We start from the raw sequence: 21,500 nt of genomic DNA on the forward strand, positions 1-21,500 counted from the left end.
AGTAACGCCTTTTATTCTATCATAGCAAGTGACAAAATGAAATTGCTTTGTTGTAATTTGGTGTGTTAGAAATTAATGTTCACAAATAGTGAGTTCAGCACCTTCCAAACTGGCCCCCAGGAGCTTCCAAGCTCTGCAGAGCTCCCTGACACCGACATGCACAGGAGATCTCCCTTCAGGGTGGGTGATTCCCAGCCTTCACTGATGTGATGTCACCCATTGGTGCACAGAATATTATCTACATGTTTGGTTATAACACTGTTCTCATAACATTTTTTCCACAAAATCCCTTTCAGTTATACAGTAAATAGTAAATCACGTGGGGCTTTTCTGGTTATTTATAAACCTCCCATACTGTTTGACTGACACCAGGACATGGATGGGTACCTACTGAGCTGTATGTTCCATTCAGCTAATGGAAGGAGATGTACCCATGGGATACCTTGTGTCTCCAGCCCTGTCATTTGGGTTTGTCTCTTTGCTTGTGCCATGAAATGAGGTTGCATCCCTTTGGGGACAGGGACATTTTTGACTGGCTCCATTTGTGGGTAGCTCAGTGTCCCCCCGAGGTGCAGGGCAGGTACGTTACTTTCTGCAGCGTTTGAACATTGGGATGCAGAGCGAGGAATGCCATTTCCTTGTCTCCATTTTTATCACAAATTGAAGTCGTGGGTGCAAACTCTCTCCTATTACTTCTGCTAGTTTTATAGATCTCTCTAGCTAAGAAAAGACCTTCAAATATTTTATGTTAAAGAAATCAGCCCAGGTGTATAAACAGAAATGTCTCTTTGGTAGAATTTAGTGAACACAGCTATACTTGCTCTTTCATCTGCGCATGCCAATTTAAAGTAACCTGAGGGACTTAATTGGTGCTGGTCCTTTGATACACTGAATGCTGAGATCTGGATGTGGTCAGTATATGAAAGAGATAATAAGAGAGAGACTTGTTGAAATTTATCATTGCTTCATCACTGTGCTTAGCTTCAACCTGGAAAGAGGAATAATTAGTGCTCCCTGTCTGACTTGATAGGCTAAATGTGTTAGAGATTACTTTGAGCAAAAAGGAGCAGGACTTTAATTAGAAGATTCTGACAGTTTTCCAGTTTTATTTGAATAGGGCAACTTAGCAGCTTTCATCCAAACATCTCCTCTGGTGAAAATAAAATTAATGGTTTGGCTGAGAACTGAGCAGAAGGTACGTCTGGGTATGTTCAGGAAAGGTGGGGTAACTTCATGAAGAGAACATCACTGAGTGTGCCAACCCCCTGCTTCAGGCAGGGACACCTCCCACTCCAGGCCAGGTTGCTCAAAGACCCATGGTATATATGACTTCATTTTGGTGGTAGAGAAGACATTTCAAGCATCACTTTTTATAGCTGTATTTATGTTTTTATTAAGGCAAAAGGCAAATTCTATTTAAATAACAATGTTTTAGAATACTTATTTCTTTAGTTTATCTCAGGTAGACGTATATCAGAAAGAGATTCCACAAGGGTGAATGTTTTCAGTGTCTTTATTAATTTCTGTTGCTTCTTCTGCATGTCCTGTGTTTATTCTACCAAGTTCATACCTACAGAGAGCATTTTGGCAAAGGAGTTGGCTTAAACAGCCTCCAAGTAATTTTAAACCAGTTATTAGCAGTAGTCTGAATTTTAGACCAAGTTCAGTTCTTGGAGGGCGTTTTGGTAGGACTCACCAGGAGGAAGAAACCTGTTGACTGGAGATTGGATAGAGGAGTCTGGGTGAGAAATTAAAGATGTTTTAACCCAGCGTAGGGTGTCGTGGTTCACCAGTGACGCTCCTTCCCATCCTAGGCTCCTCTGCCTCTCTGTTTTTGTTCTTTAGGAACAGTAGCATGGACTGTTAGGATGTTGTTCATCTTTCTGAACCATCTGTTTTCCTTGGTGGGAGGGAGAAATAGGATACATTCCAAGCTGTTCCAAATGGGTTTTTTTCCCCCTCATTCAGGCTGAGATTCAGATGTTCATGTTCAGTTTCTGATGCGGTTCAGTGACACTTACAGCACTGTACTGTGGGCAGTCCTGATCCATATGTCACTTGACCCAGCAAAACTGTAATCACCTCTATAGAGACAGCAAGGTCTGTGGCACTTGCTTTGAGATCAAAGTGCTGTGGTTTGTCAGCTGAGCTATCATTGCTTCCCTTTGCAGTTTACAATTTGCTCTTCCTTCTGTATTGATTCAATCCTTTCCCTCAGCCACATGCTCACCTTTTGTTCCTGTTCCCTACTGCCATTAGCTGTTCCTGCATGTCTTCTCTCTAATCATCTTGACTGCTGCTGATTGTTCATGAGTGTTCAGGCACTCATGTCCCACTCCAAATTCTCTTACTTTCTCCTGCATTAAAATAATGGGCACTATCTGGATCTTGCAACCATCTTTGTGTCTGTCCTCGTTTTTCAGATCAGTGTACTTCTTGCAGCAAGCACCTGTCCATCTGAGCAGTTATACTCTTGTTCTATGGTTTCTGTCTGCAGATACACGCCATCACGCTGGTGAACCTCTCTGGATGCTGAGAAGCTGGCGCTGAAGCTGAAGCCTGGGCAGTGCTCCTCGGTGCTTTTTGCTGCCTTGTGCAATGTCTGCTGCAGAAGAGTTTTCTGCAAGTCCCTCTCTTGCATGACAACACTGTGTGAAACTGTCGTAACCAGTACAGCTGACAGTTGGAAAACAGTGAGTATATTGAAAGACCTTGCAGCAATCATGTTTAAATGCTGTTTTTCATGGGCATAGCCACTCAGTCCACAAGCAATAACAACTCTGGTGTTCCCCTACATCTTGTGGCAGTAGTTAAAGGGTAACTTTACATACCAGTTAATAGATAGAAGCAGATACGCAGACCATTATGAAAATGGCTTTGTTTCTTTTAATCCCAGTCTCAAGAAGGAGGGTTTGGGGTTTTGCCCTTTTTTAGGCTATGTAGAGGATGAATATTTTTTATTTTGTCACTATGGGACTCAACAGAAAAATGTTCTTGATTGATCCTATCAGAATCACCTCTGAGGTAAAGAGTGAATCTAGTAAATTAGTGAATGCATAATCTCCAGTTTCTTTTCTGTATGTGTGGTGTTGGTTGGTGATCAGCCAGCACTGAGCTCTGTGATATGTGCTGCTCGGTGTACACTTTGTAGAGTTTTCTTTTTCTCTGTGGGCATCCACATCCACACAGCAGCCCTTTCCACTGCGTTCTGTGAGTCACATGAAGGTAAGACACATGGAGTCTGGTAGTGGGAAAGGAGTGTGCTCTAACAGTCCTACAAGTAGTGATATGAACTCTATGGCGTAGCTGTTGTTCAGTCTGATCTGGGAACGTTGTTTTGGTTTTGATTGGTATTAGCACAGCACCTGCTTCAAAGGACTTTGTCACGGGTTGTGGTTGTCCAAATGATTTTGGTAGTTGGAGACATGCGTATTAAAATGTTAGTGTTGCTAATTCAATTGGGGATGACAAATTCCATGTTCCACCAGAGCAGACTGTACAATGGGAGCTCTGTGCCTATCTATAAATTACTGCCAAAAGGCTATTGCTGTTCTTACACAGCTAAGGCTTACTTTGGAAGGTGGGTGAGTGCCAGTGTTTTGCTTAGTGCTTCGTTCATGGTTTAACTTCTGTTTCAGGCTGTGAGAAATGTCTTTGGACTTCCAGTATTCCTTGCGCTTGTTCAGGGGGGGCATTGTAGCCCTCAGAGAGCTGACCTAACTGAGCTAAGGCAGGGAGGACCTGAGCTTTGTAAGTGAGCAGCTGAGCTGTGATCAGACAAAATAGTGGGAAACGCTAAGCAAAAAACAGACTTCCACTGTTGCTGAATGGAGAGAAGGTGCCCAGATACTTGGATCTTGCATTGTTGGTACATTCACACCTGCAATTTCAGATGAAATCTGATAAATCCTTCCATTAAGGATCAAGCCCGTGTATTTTTGAGTGGAACAATTTGCACAGTTCTGGTTGATGATCCCAGTTTACAGTGAAAGCAATAAAATTCTCTTTGGAATGTTATTACTAAGATTGCATAATTGGGTATTAAAGTTCTGATTATACTTTAACAAAGTCCTGAAGTTTGTAAAAACCTGACATCCCAATGTACTGAATTTCAGAGTTTGACAGCTCAGCTGTGAGAATTTTTTTTAGAGAACATTTGTAGCATAAGAACAGCATGTTAATTGACTAAAAAAAACTGAGACAGATTAATCATGGGAGGGAAAACGGTACCTAAACAAGTGTAGTTCTAGAGCCCTCTGCTGATGGAAGCCCTTAGGAACACAGGGTTATCCCAGTTCCCTGCTTTGAACAGCCTGGGTTGTTATTCCCTTGCATTGGGGTGAAATCCATTGCACATAAAGGTGGGTCCTCTGCCACTGCCCAGGAGGGGAGCCTGGGGGACTTGATTGCTCCTGAGCCTGGGCTTCCTCCTGGCTGAAGATGGGGCAAGATGGCAGCTTCATTGTGCCAGCAGCTGTGCTTCCTGGCATAGTGTGAGCATGTGGGTTGTGCAAGGATCTCAAATTCAGCAGTGGCTGCCATGGCATTCTGTGAGAAAATTACCAAAAAATGGCTGAGTGCTGTTGACTCATCTGTTGGAAGAATAGAGAGAAGAGACACAGGCTGGAAATTGAATGGATGGATGTAAGCTAACAGCCTGTAGCTGCCTCTGAATATTCCAGTTTGATTTTACAATGTTATTGTGGTTACACAGGAACCTTTCACAGCACAGCCTGCCCTACTGCCTGAAGTGAGTGTAGTGGTTGTACTACAGGAGGATGGAACAAACCAGATCTCTTTGTTTTCCAGCATAACCCTAAATGCAGAATCACAGAACCGTAGAGCCATCGAGGCTGGAAAAGGCCTCTAAGCCCACCTCCATGCTCACTGCCCACATCTTTCAGTGCCATGTCCCCATGGCTCTGGAACACTCCCAGGGATGGTGAGCCCAGTGCCCAATTGCTCTTTATGCTCTGCTCCTTACCCCAGCTGCATGGTCAACCAGAATTTCCAGGTGGTCTGATGACTAAAATAGGAACCTGAGTATTGCTGGCAGCATTTCAAGGGGGACTGCTTTAAGCTGAGAGAGATTCTGTTGTGCTGAGGGTCATTAAAGGGGACGAGTCCCCCTCCACATAACGGCAGAGATGAGTTTGGAGTGGCTGGGGGGCTTCTCTGATCTCAGCTGAGGATGGTGGGGCAGCTGAGAGCTGCAAAGTGCTTAAACAATGAGTGGAAAAATCTGCAACGTGCATTTAAGTGTAAAAACTTGTTGGAAGGGAGGATCTGCCACCCACCATCTTCCATGGGGAAGTGAAAGCAAATAGTAAGTAAACACCGACAGGGAATGATTAATTCCAGCTACTTGTGGTGGCTTTTCTTCAGCATTCTTTCTGTCTGCTCAGTAAGCTGTGAAATATCAGTAAATAAGTATGCACATTTGCCATGGCTTAATTAACGCCTTCCAGGAGCCCTGTACCTTTTTTACATTGTCCTACAGCTTTTCTCCTGCTGTGCTTCTCGTTACACCTTCCTTTAGGATCCCCATTTCTGTGTCCTTCCTGCCCATGGGTTTGAAGCTCATAAGGTTGTGATGAGTGTGGCTGGGCAGTGCTCTGTGCAGTCACCTCCATGAACCCTCCTGGAAGAGCCGCAGCTCTGTTGTTCAGTAGTGCAGCCCTTCCTGAAACAAGCAGCTTAATTGAGTATGAATGTGTTGTAAACTATGAAGGTGGTCTAGGAGACCGCCCTGAGTTCTGGAGGTGTTTAATTGAGGGTATTTTTGTTCACTACGTCACAGCTCCAGGGTAGTGCTGGGACTAATTGGTGTTGAGGGGAGAGGGCACAGCGCAAATTTAATTACTTGATTCTGCCTAAAAATACATGGGAGAGAACCGTGGCAGCTACGTGCATTGGAAACCAGAGGAGATGTAGCTGGTATTTGTAGGCTGTGAGGTATTTACAGAGATGAATGTCTATGGGGATGACACATTGTATTCTCACACTCCAGTCACCCATTTTCCTGGGTACTTGTGAGAATTACGTTAAGATTACATTTGTGCTGTCATTTTGGTCCAGCAGCTTTTGAGTTTTGTTAATCCGATTTGTGAACATACACGCAAGCATATTACAGCTCAGATGTGCAGCATTAGTGGGTATGGGGAGGGAAATGGGGAGCAATCAAGAAAACCTGAATCTGCAACTGCGAGGGAGGGTAGAATGATGGAACTTGAACTGATGGGAAGTGAAAGGGTTCTTTTATTTTCTTTGTGGTGAAATTTAAGATGTGCAGAGAGAGGGCTTAAGGAAAGGGGGAGCCGTCAGTTGCAATGAGCAGTGCTAGAATGGTTGGGGAGCCAATTTGTGTCTGTGCAATTAAGTTGGGGAATTTGAATATTGATGTAGGAACTCCTGGAAAAGAGAATAACTGTGAAGTAAAGGAAGTGTGACTGCTGGAAATGGTGGTTATGCACCGTAGGGTAAAGCTTATAGAGAGATTTGGGGCACTGGGAGGGGAAGCTGGGGGTGCAGGCCAGGATGGGTTCAGAGCTCAGATCTGTGCTTGAGATGAGTAGGGCAAAGAGGGACTTCTGAGAAAGAGGGTAACAAGAAGCACAGTGAGATCAGAAGGGGAGAATGGGGCAGGTGAGACGTTACTGCTGCTGGAGGAGCAGAAGGCTTAGAAAGGCTGAAGGTCTGGATAAGCCTGAGGAATTGTTTATGTAAAATATAGAGTGTGTTTCTAGAAGAAAGAACAGAACCTGGAAAGGGAAGGAGGCGGACTGAGTGATGGTGAAGTCCAAACACCACCTGTACAAGGTGAGCATGGTGGGGACCAAGCCAGCCCTGCATGGGCCATAGGTGGCAAAAGCATGGATGGTGGTGCTAAAGCAGGTTTCGTTGTGGTGCAGAGCCGGGGTGTGGATTGTGTCCTCTGGGTCACGGGTTGTGGGTGAGACCAAACCTGGTGAGAATACAAGGAAGTGCTGGAACATTTCTGGGCAGCAGCAACGTAAGGGACAGAAGGTGGAGTTTCAGTGGTGGAGAAAGTTGGCGAAACTTGGAAATATGCTACAAACAGATGTTATGACATACAGAAAATCAGCGTAGCCTGTTATGGATGTCAGCAGTGTCTGCTGGCACGTGGCAGTACCTCCATGTGCTGAGGGAGGAGCAGAGGCCCCTGCCCAGCACCCCTGTGTGTGGGCTCTCAGATCAGCTTTCACTGTGAGCCACAGCTGTCCCCGTTAATTAAAACTTTTTTCTCTAGCTGCAGTTTGGAGTTGCAGGTTATTATCTCTGGAACTTCCATTCTGCCAGCTCAGCAAAATGCGCGCCGTTTTCCTGCAGTAAGCTCCTGCTAAGCAGATTAATATGTCACGAATAATGCAGACGGATTGGGATGTAAACTGCTGGGAAGTAATTGGGTATTCTGTGCGATCCCTTTCCTCTATGAGGAAGAAAGCCAGACTTAATGAAAGTTATACAGCTCATATTTGAATAGTCATTTGTTTAGTTAATGTATTTAGCAGGTAAATCATGTTTTCTATGCTGTTCCTTTGGATAGCAGTTCTGGCTTCGTACGGGCAGCAAAATGTATTAATCCATAAGGCAAGAAATAAAGCATAGCTCATACTAAATTTCACCCCAGATCATCTTTAAGCTAAAGCTTTGCTTCAGATTAAAGCTGAAGCACACCAAAGATCTAAGCTTAAATGGAAATGGCCCAGATTCAAGAGCACCTTTCCTAAAGGCAGCTAGATCTCATCTTAGTTTGCTGGGTTCTCTCCTCCATAGAGATCTGTGCCGTGGGCCATCGAGCTGATTGTAATTTCTGGCAATTAAAAGCACAATTATTTATATTCCATGCTTGTTATCAACACACAATTATTGAAGTTCTGTTGGTTCTTGTCTAAAAACAAACAGAACAAAACTGCAGCTTTCCATAAGGTGAAGAAAAAACAGCTTTGAGGGGGAACAAACCACAGAATAGGCTACAAAAAGCCAAATGTTTTTGTGTTCACTGAGCTGTTTCTTCTTGAAGATATGGACGAAGCCTTAAGAGTGGAGATGTGCCCACAGGGTGCCCGTAACAGAAAGGTGAGTGGTGTGTTTAAGCACTAGAAGCCAGATGGAGGAGGCACGGCTTGTATGTGCAGATATAATCTTTCTGCAGTGTTTAAGATATCTAAATTATTCATAGTGCTGTTATTATAAATGAAAAGTTGTACTGAAAATTAAGAGGACTCGGAGTGCTTTGAAGTTCCCTAATTATTTTAATGATTCAGATTGAAAATGGACACCATGTAAATCACCTACACAGAGCACTTAATTAAAGGAGCAGAGAGAAAGTAAGAGTGGATGCCTGTTCAGTGGTAGGAGAATATTAGCGAGGAAAAGGCTTTTGCCTGAAGGAAATGTGAGGGTGGGCTCTTCTTCCTTCGGTTCCAACCATATGCTCATCTTTGTTCCACTTCAGATTCATAGTCCTGATAACAAATCCATTCCTGCAGAGAAACTGTCACGTGAAATTCTGACTTGTGGGAATAGATGGGAAATAGAATCAGAATATCCAAACTTGGGAGGGGACTATGAGGATCATGGAGTCCAACTCCATCTCCCCGAGGTCAGGGGAGGTGTTCTGTGCCTTTGGCAGCTCTGGAATCATAAAGGACACCAAATGCTTCTAGTTGTTCAATGGGACTTGAAGAAAAAGCAGTACCACCATCAGCGAGGTGTGGTTTAAAAAGAGATCAGGCAAAGAAAGAGGAGCTGAGGAGCCCGGTCTGCAGCCTGGTCCTGAGATGAATTTAGAGATGGGTCCTGATGGGGAGCTGCTGGCTCTGCTGCTGGAGCCCAGGTGGGATGGGTGTGGGGGGCTCTCACAGAGCTGCCCTCTGCCTTCCTCACTGCTGGGCTTGTTGGCCGTGTGGGAGCTCGAAGGGGTGATGGAGCTCGGGGCTGGTGGAGGAGTTGGAATGTTTGTGATTTCTGAGCTTGGTAGTGTAGCTCGCTGCAAAGACCCAACATATTAGCATATTAATGTTGTTGATTATGCTGATAATAAGGGAAAGAAAAGGAACAAAAAAATAATCACTTATCTGGGATGTATTACAAAGAGCTCAGTGAAGCAAACTGTCTGCAGCTTTGAATATAATTAATATTTTTGGAGCCCTCTGGCATTTGTTACCATTATCACCAATTCCAGCCTTGTAATGCTCTCATTCACACTTCTCTGCCCTCTATTCGCAGGGTGTCTCAGCAGTTCTTTGGCACCAGCTCATCACTCAGGCTGTGCAGTTTCTCAGAGTTTTCTGAAGTGCCAGCAGTGCAGGTGATGCCATGTCAGATAACATGGGCCAATGCTGAACTTGGGAATTCTTTGCTTCAATGAACAAGAAATCTACTGGCTTCCAAAGGCAATTTGAAGCTAGTTTTTATAACTCCTCCAAATTGCTTCCCCAGTAAGTGAGAGCTTCTGGGTTTTGTTAATGAAAAAGTAAAACTCATAGAAGGCATCACTTGGCACCTTTTACAGTAAAACCAATCAGGTAACCGCACTGGAACATGTTGCCCAAGGAGGCTGTGGATGCCCCATCCCTGCAGGCATTCAAGGCCAGGCTGGATGTGGCTCTGGGCAGCCTGGGCTGCTGGTTGGTGGTTGGTGGCCCTGCACACAGCAGGGGGCTGGAACTGGGTGGTTGCTGTGATCCTTTTCAACCCAGGGCATTCTATGAATGCAGCTGTTTAATTATTGGTTACAAAGACAAAACATTTCCTTAAGCAGAATCACAGCAGCTCCCAAGACCTGCATTTCCTCCCAGTGCTTCTGCATGTGGAAATGGCCGTGTGCTCCCAGCAGCTCACAGAACAATGTGTTGGGGCTTCCTGGGTTGCTGTGAATTCTGTTGACAGTTTAGTACTCTTCCACTAAATTGAGTGAGACTGAGCAGGCAGCCTCATCCCTGACTTTTCTTGATTTCTGAATGTCATGGAGTCTTTTCTAGCACGTGGTACTCGCTATATAGCACACAACTTGCTCTCAGCAGTGACCTCTAATACTCTGCTAAAGAGAAGCACGCTTCTTTCACAGCTTTAAATGGGGGTGGGCAGTATGCACGGGTGCTCCTGTCAGGAAGAAGGCAGACCTTATCACTTAGGGTACCAAGGAACGTGCAGGAGCAGCAACAGCACAATGACAGCCCCTGGCTGGCAGTCCAAGACCATCCTTACCTGCTCCCCAGCCATCTGAAGGTGCAGCCCTCGCAGAGCAAGTAACTCTCAGAACAAAAGGAAGACTTTATGAGAATTTTGAAGGAATAAAATGTAGGTAAGAAAAGTGTAATTACCAAAACTGGGATTAGTCCAGGGTAGGAATTAATAACGCTGAAATTAATGAGTAGTTTAATTACCATTAGTCCACAGGGCATGAAATTTTACTTCTTTCCATCATATCACAGGTCCTTTAATTCCATACTGGTGCTTTCTGAATGGATTGCAAAGAACTGCGTGAACCCCAGGAGACATCTAGCAGGCTTCTCCTGCATGATTGCTCATTTCACTTATAATTACAGAGGGTAAATAGAGGAGCAGGCTGTGGACACTTGCAAAACTCCTTCTCACTGAAATATGTTCAGCTCCGTGCTTTCCTGTGGCCATCCTGCCAGAAAGTGGGGTAAGGGGAGCTTCCTGTGGTGGTGTTACTTCACACTGGTCATTAGCAGCACACCTTAGCTCAGCGTCAGGTACCTTCCTTACTTCTGCACTCATCTGTTCTTAAGGAGAGATTGCTGGTCAATCCAAGCAGCGTTCTGTTTGATTTTTTATTGAATAAGAAATTATGGAGCGTTTTAAGGGCTGTGGCAATGGAGTTTGCTTCTGTACAAGCAAACCCCCCTATTTTTAACAACGCTTTTGCTGTTGTAATTGCTATTTTTAGTGCCATTCTCTCCCTGCGTCACTATTTGTACATTTTTTGAGCTGCTCCATCCTGCTGTTATTGTTCTGGCTTTCTTTTAAAATGGAATGTGAGGTTTGTTTTATGCATGTGCCTACAGTGGAGGAGAATAATGCAGAGCTAAGTGCTTTGTAATGCCTATGGGAAGGATGTTTTTCCGGGTAGTTTTTGAAGTACATGTCACCACTCAATTGTTCATTACCTTCAAATGCCTTCAAAAGCTACAAATAATTTGATATTCCAAGGGCATCTATTTGTATTGTGTCATGCTCTGAAATACGCAGTTGCAAATGTTGCTTCCTCTGCTTGAATACAAAGAGGCAGCACATCTTGGAAGCTGAGCTCATTTTTCTTGTGAACAGCTCGTTGGGTGACCAATGCTTTTACAGCCATCAGCTGTTCTGATCTTGCGCTCTCACGTGAGCACATGGGATGGCTTCTGGAAGGGAAATACAGACTTCATGCTACCAAATGGGCTGATTGCATGGGTGTGCTGGGGGGCGAGAAGGCTTTGGAGGGAGTGGGTAATCAGAAATGGGCAAAAACTCTGAGCTGAGGGCAAACGGATGGGGGAAAGCACAGGATGAGAAGTGAAATAATAATCTAAATTTTAGTGATATGTTAGCTTGACAATGAATTGAATCTATTTCCATATCTATATGCCTTCTGGTATTTTAATGTTTATGTAAACTTTGTTATGAAAGTTCTTTCATTGCTTCTATGTTATGCCCCCTACCTCAGCATCTGCGCAAGCTAAATTACAAGACTACTTTTTTTCTCTGTTTTAAGCTCTACCCTTAAGTCAGAATGAGCCAATGGGCAGCTGGGAGCACACAGAGTTCACTTCAGCACCTTGAGAACATGAAAAACAGCATTTCTTCTGTATATGTATCTCCTTGGCATTGCTGAGTGCCAATAGAAGGCTTGAGTTTGTTTTCCTCCCAGATATCAATGACATAAATGGTACTAAAGGTTCTGGAGAGCTGTACGCAGGGTATTGTCAGACCAAGGAAATACTTTTTCCCTCTTTTCATGTTGTGTTTCACACCAATAGCACCTGAAGCACCATGAATGTTCTATGTTCACTCGTATGCAGACCCTCTCAGCTCTGTCCAGGGGCAGGAATGACTTGTTTCTCTTCAGTTACACCTATGTGACAAGGGGCTGTTTGTGTTTGGGAAGCTTCTTTTAATGGGTGAGAGAGCAAAGGAAAGCACAGATTGCCACTGGATTCTATAACTCGTGATGTTTTTGGAAGCTGTTTTGCAGAACCACACTGTGTTTCTCCACTGACATTTTGCATGAGTAGATGGTTGCCTTTTCACTGTGAAAGAGGATCCTGATGTGCTTTGCTTCACTTGGACAAATTGAGTATATTCTTTCCATAAATGTTACAAAACTTTGTAAGTGCTTTACAAAATAGGAAACAAAGAGCTTGTTCTTGTAGGCTTTATGGTAATATACTTCAGAACAGCCTCATTTCTCTATAATCTGGTTAGCATAACTTCTCAATGTCGGTATCTCTTTGAGATGCTGATTGCTTGACGTATATAAAATCTGCTTTCTGTTTGCTCATTTCAGAAGCAGTTGTTTAAAACGTTCTTATTTTGCTGAAAAATATTAAAATGCTGTTGTGTGAACTGTTCCTCACATGAGGTTGGGGTGTGTGTGAGGACTGTGTACATGAAGAAGATGGGCAGAACTGATGTCTGGTCCAGGAGTCGGGTAGAAGTCAGCAGGGAAATTTCCCAGTAGCTTATTGAGCTGCAGGAAAATTAATGGGATTTCTGCTGAGTCCCTTATCTGAGTTCCCACAGCCTGAGATCATACAAGAGAAGCTGGAAGGGCAGGTAAACAAACTGATGGCTTTCTGTTATTCTTATTTTCTTATCAGGTGGTTTACATGTTCTTTTCTTCATCTGTGTGCTCAAAAAGACAATGAGTGCACCCCAACAGTAATTATGGGGAGCTGAAGAAATCTGTTGGTTTAGGGAAATAGAATATGTGTTTCTCAGGGAGAACTGGAGTCCAAATGGCTGTGACTGACTGACTGACTGTCTCACAGCCCAACCCGAGCAGGGGGCAAAAGCACAGAGCACGCTTTAGCTGGAAAATGTTTTCTTTCCTACCCACAAGATTTGCGTAGCTGGTTCCATTGTCACAGAAAGCAAGAACTGGGGATGTCCTTGGCATGTTTTGTTCTGTCACCATGTAGGGGAACAAACAGTACGTTGAGATTGCTTTTCATGATTGCTCTGGCAGGCCCAGTTGGTTGTGCTTTGTCACAAAGCAGGTTAAGATACAGAGAACGCAGATTACTGATACTTGCTGGATAAATATATATCTTTAATGGGCTACTATATTTACATTGATTCTGATGAAATAGGCCCAAACACATTGATAGATTCAGAAAGCTGTTTTCTCCCATTTCTTTCAGTGCCCTGCTTGGAGATGACAACCAAAAGGAAGATTATTGGCCGCTTGGTGCCCTGCCGCTGTTTTCGCGGTGAGGAGGAGATCGTTTCCGTGCTGGATTACTCGCACTGCGGCCTGCAGCAGGTGCCAAAGGAGGTCTTCAACTTCGAGCGCACGTTAGAGGAGCTTTATCTGGATGCCAATCAAATCGAAGAGCTACCCAAGGTAATCTCTGTTCTTTGTGTTACGGTTGGCAAAGCTGTGTTCTTGAACGTGCATTGAAGGTGTGCTCCAACTCTGGAACAGGGCTTGCTCATGGGCTGCTAAATATGACGTGGTGCTTTGAGAGACCGTGAGTACATGGCCACATGGGGCAGGTGGTCTTGCATTTGGAGCATCAGTAGCAGTGCTTTAAGAAAAGTAGCCTTGGCAAGGCTGAGCTGTTGATCCTTGTGGGAAAGAGGCTGACACTGCCTGGGTGACATCTGTACAGCCGTAAATGAGGTCCTACAACCAAGTTACTGTAGTGATCCTTCTTGCACAAAACTTCTTTTACAGATGCTTTAGTCTTCTGTTGATTAATATTTACTGTAAGAAATTAAAAGTTAGTGTAACTTGAATGTTCTGGAAACAAAAGAGGGCAAGGTAGTGGAAAAAACAATTAATAATAGGTGCTAGCTACATAATGAAGCGTGAAGTAATGTAATCCGTTCCTTAATTGAATTTTTCTCAACAATGATGAAAGATGCTTACAAGTCTTTTAATTAAACATTGTTCCACTGTAATCCATTTTTCATCATCTCCCAATATGTTCCTGACTTACCCAATACAGAGACTTTATATAAATCCCATTTCCCAATGTAGAAAGTGTACTTTTTCCATTACACGGATCCTCATATTCAGATACGATGGTTCACTGCTGAGGATTACTCACTCAATCAAGAAGCTATTTACAGATGATAAGGCAGGGCAGCTACAATCTTCAAGTGTCACGAAAAAATGATATAGAGAACTGCCTTATCTCTCCTCCTTCTAGGAAGTACAGCATAGAAGCAGGCTTTTTTTTTTTGTCCCCATAAATATACACTGGTTTGAGCATAGATCATTTCTCTATGAACACAAGTACTTTCAGGACTGTTTCCACTTTATTAACAATTTATGCCTAACCTTGTATATTTTAATAGTGCTATTGAAAAATCATACTGAAAAAAAAATATGTGTAGCTTTGCAATTAGCCAGTGATTTTTGATATATTTCTTTGGCCTCTTGAAAATTGGCTTCACTATGGTATATAGAGAAATGGCAGTGCTGAGTACAGTACATTGGGATGTAAGGTGACAGCCAAGGGGAAAGGCAGTTAAAGGAAATAATGAAACTCAAATGAAGGTGATAATGTCAGTCAGAGCTGAGCCCTGCACTGCACTGTGTTGTGGTTCCATCTATTCATACATGTTATTTGTGAAATGAAACAGCAGATAAATACATACCTGGAGGCAATTTAAATGAATAGGGCTCCATTTTTGCACCTCGCGTTTCGTTTCTCTTTGTTCATAAGTAACAATTTGAAGCAAATACTGTGTACTGCAAAAGTCCTTATGATCAGTGTTGAGTGTGGGTAAATGCATCATTTAACACAGTCTTGGTCTTGTGCAATTATGGGAAGAAAAATGGGATCCTTGGTTGGCTTTTTTAATACCATCTACACCTCTTTGCCTGAGGAGTTTATTAATCATTGCCATAAGTGAAACAGTCCAAATAATTTCTTTCTTAAATTTTCTGCTCCAAATAGTTTTTGCCATGTGTCGAGCTCTGTCCAATGCCTAAATTAAACCATAGGTGACAAAAAGCCATTTTTCCTTCACAAGGCACCGCGTTTCCTCACACGAGGTTGGTGTTCCATGTCATGAACTGCCGCGAGCAGGACTTTCCTTTCTCTGGGAATGTGAAATCCAGTAACTGCTTCCGAAAGGAAATCAGTTTCGTCAATGTTCTATTTTTATTACTTACCAGTATTACGTACCGCAGTGACTCAGTGGTCTATTAAAGCTTACTGTCATCAGAGCACTGTGACCATATTTTACAGCCTCATGAAGAAAAGCACAGGTAGAGGTTCTATTACCTCCTTACGTACCAATGTTACCTGTTTCTCTGGGAACCAGTGCACTTTGTGTCTTTAAATTGATACATCAAACTCATTTTGTCTATTGCATTCTTGAGTTTTTATCTTATACTTTCAGCAACATAATGATGTGGGTTTCTTTCTGCTGTCTTCATTGGAACAAGATTTTTCATTCCTAATTTATTTTTTTTCTTCTTTTAAGGATTTATGGTATCATTCTGCAATTCTTAGTCTCTATTTCCTCCCAAATTTAGCTAAAACCTTTTTTTTCTTGCCTTTGCTCTTTATCATGGGCTGCCACTACAAATATGACCCTATTTGCATGAGTCAAACGAATCAATGCCATAAAAAAAGAATTGATTTTGATGCAGGTGGAATCCCTGGCAATCAGTGTGCAGAAAAGCACAGATGAAATGAAAACTCCCCACAGCAACTGTCCTCTATAAATAACTATAAAGAAAAGCCTGTTTAAACTTGTACTGGGAGACATCAATAAAGATAAATCTAGTGTGTTGTTATAATAGGTATGAGGAGCTCTTAGTTATCAGCTGCAACACCTCATTGTCTCATGGGGAAGTGGGGACATGCAGGATAACACCCGCTGTTGTCCCTCACACCCTGGCGCTGCCAGCACAAGTGGGAGGGAAGCAGAGGTGGTACATGAGCGCAGTGTGAGGAGCTGTAGGGCTGCCATGAAGGTCTGTATATCCTCCATGAGGAGCTGTAGGCTACTATGAGGGAGTTCCATTTTGCAGCTCTAGCAGCACGGTATGGTTTGTATGCACACCAAAGCTGTATGTTGCTATGGGCTGCAGCAACATGGCTGGAAATCACAAAGGCAAACGCTGGAGTGTGGTACTGCCCTTCCTTTTCAGTCCTGTCCAAAATGCTGTGCTTTGAGTAGAGGCCCTGAAAGCAGGTTTTGCTCTTCCTAAAGTGAGCGTGCACTCTGTGCAGAGCGCTCTGCAGTGTCTGGGCATTTCTGCCACTCACCAGCTGTGCTGATAATTCCTTCTGGCCGCATGTAAGCAGTGCTGGTGCGCTGAGCAGTCCTGAAGGACAACTTCCCAAATCCTGGCCTTTCAAAATACTTCTGCATGTTTGAATTCTTCCGTAGTTCTGTAATATTTGTTGTTTCAGTTTGTGAAGGTGATTCCAAACTGATTTTTCCTGAAACGCTCTGAAGTATCTTTTTATGTTACAGCAACTGTTCAACTGCCAGGCGCTGCGCAAGCTGAGCATACCAGACAATGACCTCTCCAGTCTGCCAACCACCATCGCCAGCCTCGTTAATCTCAGAGAACTCGATATCAGTAAAAATGGTAAGAGATCAAAAGGATGAGAATCTTAAAGAACTGTAAGGAGTAAACAAACAACAAGGAAGGCCAAATTCTACCAACCATGTTCTAGAAAATGTACTTTTTTTTTTCTCCATGTTACTCCCTGTTTTCTTACCTGATGCTTTTAACAAGTGTGGGTGGATAACCACCTCACTTACTGTTCTCCAAATGAAGTGAATAAATAAAACAGAGGCTTTACTAGCATAGAACACCATGGTAAGTTGTGCCTGGTAAGCACTGCAAATAGAGGAGCAGGGCCTTGTTTTATTGCACTATATCAGTATAAGTCTAGAGATGGGGCAAAGAAAAGGGTGGGCACATGGGAGAGAAATGAAAGGCACAAATATCAGTACAAACTGTGTCACTCTAACTCTAGAAAACCTGAAGTATCAACATGGAATTTGTACTGCAAACCACGTTGCATGTTGTGGTCTATTCATTTACTGCTCAAGTACCTTTTGGACTGTAATACTGAAGTATGTATATCACTGTTAGATCTTGTCTGATCTGAAGCAATCTCATTTAGGATCAAAACAGGTTGAACAGTTTTTATATGCGTGTAATACTTCCTTCAATATTTTTCAGGAATTCAAGACTTCCCAGAGAATATTAAGTGTTGTAAGTGTTTAACAATTATTGAAGCCAGTGTCAATCCGGTATCAAAGTGAGTATCAGGAGCCTCGTGTTTGTATTACTGCTTGTGCAGAGAATGTGTGCAAAGCTGACTAAAATCTGGATGCCCAGTGCCAACTTTATTTACAGAATTAACAAAAATTGCTTTTCAACTGTTTGAAATCCAAGATGGGTGTGAAGAGATCTGCGCTCTGTGTGGGAGCATGGCGTGTGTCCATGTGATAAGGAGTGTGTTGGTGTAGCAGTGCGAGTGGTGCAGCCTGAGGGCTGGTAATGGATGTGTTTGGGAGTAAGCTGTGCTGCGTCCTCCAGTGCCATAATCTCCAGGTTGGGGCTTCAGAAATCCTTACTCCTGCCCAAAAGCTGCAGTAGTTGTCACCAAATATACCAAATATCTTTGTTGTAATCCTGTGTTACATGAAAAAGAGTGAAGGAAATGAAAGAACAAAAATTCGGTATCTCAGGGCAGGGGAGGAGGAAGGCACCTTTGGCTTAGAAGCCTCAACTTGAAAGGGAGGAAAGGACGATACAACTGGGATGTGCCAAGGAGTTGGATTTTATGTGGTTATAGCAATGTGGAAAAGATGAGAGCAGTCAAAAATACCCACAAAAAGTTGCTCGGTAAATTCTTGATAATTTGGGTAGGAAAAGAGGGTGAGAAAGAAAGTCATCTTTCTCTTTCTAAATATACATTGTTATTATTTCCATAGCAACTTCAGTGTGAGCATTAAGCTTTTAACTGTTTTGTAGGCTGCCAGATGGCTTCACACAACTTCTAAATTTGACCCAGCTCTATCTGAATGATGCCTTTTTGGAGTTTCTCCCAGCTAACTTTGGAAGGTAAGAATTAGTCATCAAAGCGCATTGCTCTTTCATATGAACCCGCTTTGGGTTTTAAAGGGCCATTTTAAAACTGTAATTTATTTTTTTTAAACAACAACAACAGAAAGTATGGATTTTGTCTCCTCAGCCCTATGTTGATGAATTATTACTGTTGGAGAGAATTTTATGTCAGCAAGAATTCTATGATGAAGTGAAGCACTTTGCTGGTTTAGGGAAAAGGTGGGCAGAAATAAGAACTGGAGAAAAGAGGCCTGTCCTTGGTCAAGTGTGTTATTAAACTGTGGCAAGTGCAGAAAATACCGGTGTGGTGTATGTCTATTGAGGAGTGAAGAGAAAGAAAAACGTGTCTGAGTCGGAAAGAAAGATAAGGAATGGCTGAGGGTGGTGAAGCAACAAAAGCAAGAATATAAAAGCAAGGAGAACAGAGAAGGTTTATGCAGCTCCAATATCATCCCTTTGGCATCCTGCACTTACTAATCCTTGTCATGTCTCTGAAGCTCCCAACATTAGCGTACAGGAATTGCACTGTTTTTCACTAACCACACACAGCTCTTCAGCTGTGTCTCTCCTATTGCTCTGCTCCAGATTTTAGCTCTTGCTTTGTCTCTTCTGCTATAGTAATGTTCAGTTAATCTCTTACAGTCTCATTTAGCCATCTGAGCAGAGTGGGGAATGGAGCCTGCCTGAGCATCATGTAAACCCCTCTGCACTTATCACTTGGAGGTGTTCCTTTTAGTCCTGGCTAAGTGCAAGTGCAGGATTTGCAATGGGCCTTTTCCTTTTTTTTCCTTTTTTTTTTTCTTTTTGGTAGGAAAGGGGAATCCTGTGGGTGTCTATAATAACAAAGAACTGGAAGTCTGAGATTCTGTGAAACAGAAAATGGATATTGTATTGGACAGAGAAGTATCTGGAGCTTTGTGTGGTTTCAGCTTTCCTCACAGACACACACTAACACTTAGGGAACCAATGGACTTCACTAAGGAGTAATATCAAAAGGCAGTATGGGTGGGCTTCTGAACTGATTCATAGAATGAACTAATTATTTTCTCTTGTTCCTAGGCTTGTCAAATTGAGAATATTGGAGTTAAGGGAAAATCACTTGAAAACTCTACCAAAGTAAGTGATTATTTATGTAACTCTCTTTGACCTGATGTTTCCTGCAGTGCAAAATAATTTAACTGGTAGCATTCTGATGATGTTATTTCTGTTCACATCTATTTTTTTCTCCTGTTCCAAGATGATGTACTAATGCTTTTTAGCAAAAAGCAAGTGTTATAATGGAAGATGGGTGCTTGTAAACTAGCCAGCTACAGCAGTAAACATCCACACTTCCTGTGCTGTATGTCGGGAGTTCCACTTTATAAAGCCAGGAATACACTTTTGTATTCAGACCAGCGTTGTGTGTTTTCTATATGAGGATCTTTACCAATGGAAAAATATCCACGGCTCTGGGAATCATTCCAAATGGAGGCTGTGTGTCCCCATTGTAAGTGAGACTTAGAATGGCAATAGTAGACTGCTGGTGAAACTTTACTAACGCTGAACTGCATGTTATTGAGCACTCTGCTCAATGTGCACTAAAAGCTGATATGCAGGAGTTTCCCTATGTGGGAAATAATGTTTTCACTGCTCCATTTGGGTGTTTCCCTAGAGGCCCAGCATGACCCTTTAAAGAGAAAAGTCATGTTTTATGCTAAAGGAAGTATTTCTGATACCAGTGGAAAACACTTTTTGTGTGTGCAAACATCCCATTTCCTCTGCTCTGAATTTGGTTTGCACCTAAGGGCTGTGGCTCTGGGGTCATTACTGTCTGCTGGCTGTGTGCGCACTGGGGCTGATGGCAGTGGGGCAGGAGTCGTGCAGCCTTACAAATGAGAAGGCTCTCCTGTACTTGGGCAGCACACCTTGTCCAGGTGCCACCCCTGGCAGTGTCTGGCAGCCCTGCTGGGTGCAGCAGCACTGAGCTGGCCGTGGCTGAGCTCAGTGAGTTCCCACTGATGGCTCCGATGGGATGGAAGCTCTGAGTGCTGTAACCAAGGGAGACCTTCCTTGTGGGCAGTCAGTCTCTGCTCTGCTGCGGCAGAAGCTGCTGTGCTCTGCTGAGGCTGACTGGGAAGAAGGGCTCCTGCTTGTGCACACACTGTCCTTCAGAATGGTGGTGGGAGGCACAGCTGTGTTGTGACATACAGAAAGAGGGGAGAGCGAATCATTCTGAGTGCAGTGCTGGGCTGTGTCCAGCTGTGACATGTCTGTGCCTGCAGCAGAACCAGCTCAGTCAGGAAATACCTGCAGCCCTATAAACCAGAGGGGCTGTACAACCTGGAGCTGGGGCAGATGGGGCAGGTCTATGTGTACTGCAGAGCTTTCCTTCTTATCCTGCAAATTGCTTGATGCACTGTGAGCAAGGGGAACCTACTGATATTGGTAGTTGTTTGGTGGTTCTGCTATGGGAGTAACAATGAAAAAGAAGGTGAATGCCTGGTTTTAATGTTGTACCTCTGCACTTAACTAACGTGGAAGTATATCATCCTACCATTGGATGTGGCATCTGCTCAGTGCTATTACCATGTTAAATGCAACTTAAATCAAGTGGAATGAAAAGTTACCAAAAAGCAGATGGCAGTCTGTCCTCTGTGCTGTGCTGTCAGCTGTATGTGCATGAAGGCTTTCTAAGGGAAGCATTTAGCATCTTGGCATAAACAGCAATTAAATGTGTTTTGTGTTTACCGTAGCTCTATTTTTGGCCACTCAGTCAACAAGTCAAGGTTGTTTTAAAATGTATCCATGGTAACCAAGTGCCAAACGTTCAAATTTAGTTACAAAATCATCGGATGAGTAAATGCTAATAACTGCTGATTGAAAGGAAGCTCCATAACCAGAGCAGGGATCTCCAGAGTGGCATTCTTTAATCACAGCATGGCCTGGGCTGCAAAGGCCCACAGTGCTCATCCAGTCCCAACCCCCTGCTGTGTGCAGGGCCACCAACCAGCAGCCCAGGCTGCCCAGAGCCACATCCAGCCTGGCCTTGAATGCCTGCAGGGATGGGGCATCCACAGCCTCCTTGGGCAACTTGTTCCAGTGCATTACCACCTTAATACACCTTGCATTAAGAAACAAGAGCTCTCTGTTGGCTGTTGAGTTTGTCAGCCTAATTTTTCTCCATGCAGGACAAGTCCAACGATATCAGTGTATT

General features: G+C 43.4%; 1 protein-coding gene across 25 annotated transcripts in view; it reads left to right on the top strand.

Moving 5' to 3' along the window:
- The window catches only part of LRRC7 (leucine rich repeat containing 7), a 164,654-nt gene that overhangs the window by 89,285 nt on the left and 53,869 nt on the right, over nt 1–21,500 (top strand). For all 25 annotated transcript variants that reach the window (XR_014933066.1, XR_014933067.1, XR_014933068.1 and 22 more), the window contains 6 exons: nt 2,498–2,693; nt 13,395–13,597; nt 16,696–16,813; nt 17,417–17,495; nt 18,215–18,304; nt 19,367–19,423. Coding sequence is in view for 20 of the 25 variants with exons in the window: in XM_032446216.2 (XP_032302107.1) it covers nt 2,693; nt 13,395–13,597; nt 16,696–16,813; nt 17,417–17,495; nt 18,215–18,304; nt 19,367–19,423 (548 nt within the window). In the remaining 5 variants the exon portion in view is untranslated. The remainder of the gene's footprint in view (nt 1–2,497; nt 2,694–13,394; nt 13,598–16,695; nt 16,814–17,416; nt 17,496–18,214; nt 18,305–19,366; nt 19,424–21,500) is intronic.

This window comes from Coturnix japonica, chromosome 11, assembly GCF_054131305.1.
Source record: "Coturnix japonica strain WE chromosome 11, WE-NBRP24, whole genome shotgun sequence".
Classification (NCBI taxonomy): Eukaryota; Metazoa; Chordata; class Aves; order Galliformes; family Phasianidae; genus Coturnix; species Coturnix japonica.